This window comes from Rutidosis leptorrhynchoides, chromosome 1 (genome assembly GCF_046630445.1).
Source record: "Rutidosis leptorrhynchoides isolate AG116_Rl617_1_P2 chromosome 1, CSIRO_AGI_Rlap_v1, whole genome shotgun sequence".
Lineage (NCBI taxonomy): Eukaryota > Viridiplantae > Streptophyta > Magnoliopsida > Asterales > Asteraceae > Rutidosis > Rutidosis leptorrhynchoides.
The window spans coordinates 695,608,106-695,614,354 of NC_092333.1; the positions used below are offsets into that span (position 1 = coordinate 695,608,106).

General features: G+C 38.1%; 2 protein-coding genes across 2 annotated transcripts; both read right to left on the bottom strand.

Annotated features, from left to right (window-relative positions):
* Positions 1-3,306: 3,306 nt before the first annotated feature.
* Positions 3,307-3,783, bottom strand: LOC139852865 (uncharacterized). Its single transcript, XM_071842207.1, has one exon. The coding sequence runs from the start codon at positions 3,781-3,783 to the stop codon at positions 3,307-3,309; it is 477 nt and encodes a 158-aa protein (XP_071698308.1).
* A 1,250-nt stretch (positions 3,784-5,033) lies between these two features.
* LOC139852884 (uncharacterized mitochondrial protein AtMg00860-like) lies at positions 5,034-5,529 on the bottom strand. Its single transcript, XM_071842226.1, has 2 exons — positions 5,325-5,529; positions 5,034-5,233 (listed from the first exon to the last, which is right to left on the bottom strand). Exons 1-2 carry the CDS (start codon positions 5,527-5,529, stop codon positions 5,034-5,036), a joined length of 405 nt encoding a protein of 134 aa, XP_071698327.1.
* Between the last annotated feature and the right edge of the window lie 720 nt (positions 5,530-6,249).

Genomic DNA, 6,249 nt, shown 5'->3' on the forward strand with positions numbered 1-6,249 from the left:
TTTTTATGAGAATGGGTATTTGACACTTTATCCCCCTGTTTGGAGGGTGAGTTTGATTTTTTGGATAAAGTGTGAGGGTTTTGTTGTTCAATTTGAAAAAAAAAAAGAAAAAAGTCGAAAGTACCCCTGGGTACTATTCATGTACCCTATGTCTTTTAGATACAGGTATAATATAATATAATATATAATATAATATAATATTCTCCTTTTTTTCGTTTAAAATAATGGACTTTGGTGGGGGTTGTTGGGCTTTGGCCATTTTAGGGGTGATCGAAGATCCATTTCTTGCAAGAGAATGAGGCTTATTTCACAAACTGATTTATTATTACTTTTGAGATAGTAGGAAAAGTCAACGTTTTTATTGTGAAAGGGTTTACATTGTAAATTAATGGAACTTGAAGGTTCCAACCGAGAATTTAACCCTTTATTTTCAAAATACGTAGTAATAATTTGATTCCCCATGTATTGAAAAATCGTAACACACTTTTGATTTTTCCTTTCTTGAAAAGTAGCTGACCCTACTTTTGGCCCATGGATACTTGAAAGATCTTTTGATACATCAATTTGGGATAAGTGTTTTACTTTACAGTTCAACCCAATTTTATCTTTATCATCGGCCAGTTGCAAAGATCCAGGCATAGATTTTAAATATTTTTTTTCGATTATATCTTGAAGGCAATGAAACCGATTAGGGTTTACCCATGTTGCTTCATAATCTATCGATTTTAACTTTGATCTTCTTGTTCTGGCCGATTGATTATATGCGATCTTAGGGTTTGAGGATTTTTCCCTCACCCTTTCGATCGGTTTATGAGACTGAAACAATAAATTGGGGTTTGAATTACCTCTTGTTGCTTTTTGAGTAGCTTGATTGTTGGATGTAGAGCTGCCGTTGCAGGTGACCTTGTGGTTGCCGTCGGCAGCTTCTGCTACTGTCGTTATCATTCTACCACGTTTCTGTTTGTTCCACCATTTGGGATAACCGATTAGCTTAAAACATTGGATTATTGTGTGATGTAACATTCCACAATAAACACAGCTTAGCTCCTGTGGTGGTCGATGGTGGTTTAGGGTGATGTTTTCAGTTCCGGCAACGGTTGGTGGTTTATGGTGACAAAGAGCATCCAGGTAACTCTTTCCATTATGTGTTGAGTTGCCGTCTAAAATTGACATGGCAGCTTGGTTTGATTCTGAGCTACCGTCAATTTTAGACATGGTAACTAGATTTTTGGTAAATGATTGAGGCATAAAAGTGTTGCTATGATCCCCGATCAGCACACTGCTCTGATACCATGTTAAGTCTATGAATTCGATATGTTAAAAATGTAAGAGTTTGATCTTTGTATTGATAGAAGTATTGATACAGATTGTATTAAAAACTAAGAACATATAAGAGTGTTCTTTTATACTACAACACTTGTAACAGCTAATTCTACTTAAGATTAGGCCCCATTACACTTTTTGGAACCACCTTTTACAAATATGGAAATGGCTGTTGTGAAGTAACCGTTAAGCATCCTATTACTGTTATCTTGTGACTTTGCTAAATATGGAAATGATGAAGGTCAACCCTTCTGATCCAAGTCAATCTTTACCCAAACAGGAAATATGTATTGTGGTTCTGTATTCTAACATCCCAAGTAGAATAATAACACTAGGTATCCCCGCGATGGTAGCATAGTGGTTGAGGGACATGCAGCATACCGCGATGGTCATGGTTTCAATCCCTGCCCATGTGCCGTGAGACCGGTCGGTATGGAGCCGCCAGAGGGTCGGTTTACCCTTTTTTTTTTAGTTTAAATTTAAACAATACCTAAATGATGATGAATAAAAATAGTGATGTAACCATTGAGCCATTGGTTCAACGGGAACCGTGCCCGTAAATGCTATTGGGGTCTACTAAGTGGAAGCTACATATGAAGAAAAAAGGCGCACGTTCGAGTCCTTAGAGACTCAAAGTGTTATTACCTTGAGTTTGAAGGGGGTTAAGCTCGAATCTGACTATTAATAGAGACAATTGACGTAGTATAGTCATGCATGATACTATCGGGTTAGGTGTGGAGTCGTTGGTTGCTTAGCAACACAAAGTTTACATGCAGCTGTCGATCGGGTTCGGGTTTCCGCCCGAACATGTGTGATACGTGCAAATGATGAGGGTCGTTGAAATAAATGATCGCCAAAAAAATCGGCGTTCAAAAAAAAATAATAAATAAAGTATTTTGTAATGGAATAATACAAACGACAATAAAACAACGTTCGCCAATTAGTATATACGGGAATGGAATAAGCAGGAACCGACATTCATCCACCAACCCATACATACATACCTATATATAGAGATCGATATGCACACCTGCACACTCAAAATCAAACCCCCAAATTCACTATTTCATTTGATCTGTTTTTCTTACACCAAAATAAACCCTAATAAACCGTTGATGAATCCGATTGCTCTTATGTCTCAAAGGTTAGATTTTTCTTCATTCTCGCTTCTTTATTTCTTTTTTGTTTTTCTCTTTCTTTCTTCTCTCTTTCTTTCTCAATGATGGTTTATTAATCCGAATTAGGGTTCCGTTGTTTTTATGAAACTTTATATCCACTGACAAAATGATTTGGATTATACTTTCTTTATTTCTTTTGTCTTTCTTTGTTAAAGATTGTTCATTGGTCTTTATGAAACTCCAATAGCATATATTATATTGGTTGTTCATACTGAATAGGTATGGTTGCACATGGAATTCATTACTGGATGCAGAGTATAAAAGAGATCACAAAGGTCAATTTTTTTACCAGCTTTAATCTATGGTTTCTCTTCTTCTTTCTTTCTTTCTTTCTTTCTTTCTTACACAAAAAGATTTTTCTTTTTGTTTATGGAATTAGGGTTCTGTTACTTCTATTAATATTTGATGAAGCTGTTATTGAGATTTTTAAAGCAGTTAGGTTTAACGTTCTGATTTTGATACGTTAACCTGGATCTATGATCGGAGTTAACTATCGATTAACCCGAAAGCCCACGAATTAAGAACAAGCTTTGGAGTGTAATCGACTATTTTATTGATTTAGGGTTATTACAATTGAATTGGGGAAGAAGAAACTTACAACTGAATTTTGATGTCTTCTATTATATCGCTAATCGCTACTTAACAGCTAACAATTTTACAGTTACAACATCACTACACTCTAACAACTAATTCTGTTATTTGGTTGATTGAACACGTGCAGCTGACTGAACTCCATTGACTGACTGCACGTGCTTTGCACACTTGAACTCGTATCAATCCTTCCTCCTTAAGAGCATTCTTGCCCTCAAGAATGGGTAGCGAAAACATCAAAATCTGGAAATCGAATCATCAATTCATCCAAAGATTCCCAAGTGACATCCTCCAAGTTACCAATTTGCCATTGTACCAAACCATAAACTGCAGACCTATTATGTAACTTCTTCAGCTTTCGTTCCAAAATTTTCAAAGGTGCAGGTTCAATTAACCCACTGTCATTTAACCGAGGGATGGAACCCCTTGTAACTGGTGTTGGCCCCTTATGCTCTCTCAACTGAGAGATGTGAAAAACAGGATGTATTTGTGCCATTTCTGGTAGCACCAGTTTGTATGCTACTTGTCCAACTCGTTCACAAACTTGAAATGGACCATAATATTTCGGAGATAATTTGTTGTATTTCCCTGCACGTAAAGTCACTTGTCGATGAGGCTGAAGTTTGACATATGCCCAACTGCCCACTGTAAGTGTTCGATCAGTGCATCTCGAATCTGCCAAATTTTTCATTCAATCTTGAGCACGCTTAAGGTGGAACTTTAAAACTGCAATTGCGTTCTCCCGGGCTATCAATGACCGATATACAGCTTCCACCCTGCTGTCACCTGCTGTAGACACAATAGGACGTGGTGGTGGTTGCCCATATACAACCTCGAAAGGGGTTGTATTGATTGCGGAATGGAAGTTCGTATTGTACCAAAATTCAGCCAACGGTATCCATTTAACCCAATCTTTTGGCTTGTCACAAGACATACACCGCAAGTAACACTCTAAACAACTGTTCACCACCTCGGTTTGACCGTCGGTTTGAGGGTGATACGCCGTGGAAAGGTGCAAGTTTACTTTCATCAGTTTGAAAAGTTCCTTCCAAAACGTACTTATGAAAATTCGATCTCGGTGACTTAAAATAACCTTGGGTAACCTGTGCAACTTATAAACATTGTCTAAAAAACATTGAGCCACACTCATAGCAGTGAATGGGTGGGTCAACGGTATAAAATGCCCATACTTGCTCAACCGATCAACTACAACAAAAATGGTTGTTTTACCATTCGAAGTAGGAAGCTCCTCAATGAAATCCATCGAAATTTCAGTCCAAACAGTGGTCGGAATTGGTAATGGTTGTAGTAAACCTGGGTAGCTGCTCAAATCCGACTTACATTTTTGACAAATAGTGCATTCTCTTACGTATTGCTTGACTTGTTTCCGTAGCCGCTTACAATAAAAACAAGTTGAAATCTTTTGTAGTGTTGAAGTTACCCCAGAATGGCCTCCATTTGGTTCATCATGAAACGCCTTTATAATGTCTGTACGAAGTAATGTATCATATCCAACCACTAGTTTTCCCTTCCGATACAGCTGATCATTTTGCAATGTAAAATGTTTAACTGTTTCACCAGCTTGTATTTTACTAACTATATGCTGTAAATCAGCGTCATTCAAGACACTTACACGAACTCTTTCTGTAACATCAGCAGGGTGTACATATGAAATAATTCAGCATGGTTATGAGCTCGTGATAAAGCATCCGCAGCCCCACTTTCGCTTCCTTTCTTGTAGATTATTTCATAATCAAACCTAACAAGTTTTTGCAACCATTTCATTTGGATAGGTGTGGTCAAACGTTGCTCCAATAAGTATTTGAGACTCACATGATCCGTCTGAATTTTGAAGTGTCGGTCCAACAAATACCCCTTCCATTTCTCTAAGGCTTGCAATATAGCCAAAAATTCTCGTTCATAAGTAGAAAGTGCTTGGTGTCATAAAGATAGAGCCTTAATCATGAATGCAATAGGGTGCCCGTCTTGTTGTAACACGGCACCAATTTCAACCCCCGAAGCATCCATTTCAACTATAAACTCCTTATTAAAATCGGGAAGACTCAATACCGAAGCTTGTTGCACATGTTGTTTAAGAATTTGGAATGCTTTTGAAGCTTCTTCATTCCAATCAAACGAATCTTTGCGTAACAATTTAGTCAGAGGTTGACTAATAATGGCATAACCCTTTATGAAACGCCTATTAATATCCCGTCAATCCAAGGAACCCACGTAATTGCTTAACATTTTTAGGTTCGGGCCATTGGACCATGGCCTCAATTTTAGTCAGATCAGTGGAGACACCCTCAGATGAAATCACATGCCCAAGGTACTCTACCCTTCCTGTACCAAAAGTGCATTTCGACTTCTTTGCATATGAAGTATTTTGCCTGATAACTTGCAAAACCAATCTTAAGTGTTGCACATGCTCATCCATACTTGCACTATATACCAAAATATCATCGAAAAATACGAGAGTAAATCGTCTCAAAAATAGTTTTAAGACGTCGTTCATCAAAGCTTGGAACGTGGATGGGGCATTAGTTAGCCCAAATGGCATCACCAAAAACTCGTAATGCCCCTCATGCGTTCTAAAGGCGGTTTTAGCTATGTCGTCTTAAACATACGAATTTGGTGGTACCCGGATTGAAGATCTAACTTAGAAAACACTTTTGACCAGTGTAACTCATCAAGTAATTCCTCAATCATAGGAATTGGACAACGATCCTTAATTGTGTGACTATTCAATTGCCTATAGTCCACACACATACGCCACATGCCATCCTTCTTTTTTTACCATTACAATGGGCGAAGAAAAGGGACTTTGACTCGGTCGAGTTACCCCAGTTTCCAACAGCTCCGTAACCATAGTTTCGATCGCATCTTTTTGTGAAGGTGGGTGTCTATATGGGCGTATGTTAATTGGTTGCGTACCCTCCCTTAATAGTATACGATGGTCAAAGTTTCTTTGAGGTGGTAAACCAGAAGGTACAACAAAAATATCTTCAAATTCCTTGATTAGTTGACTGAGTTTAGGGACACTATGTATACCTGCACGATCAGATTCTGTTGGACCTGCTAGTTGCCATAATTGAGCTGGATATACGCAAACGAACATTGCATTCATTTGGGCCTGCTGCTGGTCCACAAACTTGGT

Coding starts and splice junctions, on each gene's coding strand:
- LOC139852865 (XM_071842207.1), bottom strand. CDS start 3,783: ATGAAAAATTTGGCAGATTCGAGATGCACTGATCGAACACTTACAGTG.
- LOC139852884 (XM_071842226.1), bottom strand. CDS start 5,529: ATGGATGAGCATGTGCAACACTTAAGATTGGTTTTGCAAGTTATCAGG. Junction 5,234..5,324: donor TAAAAATGTTAAGCAATTAC/GTGGGTTCCTTG, acceptor TGTTACGCAAAG/ATTCGTTTGATTGGAATGAA.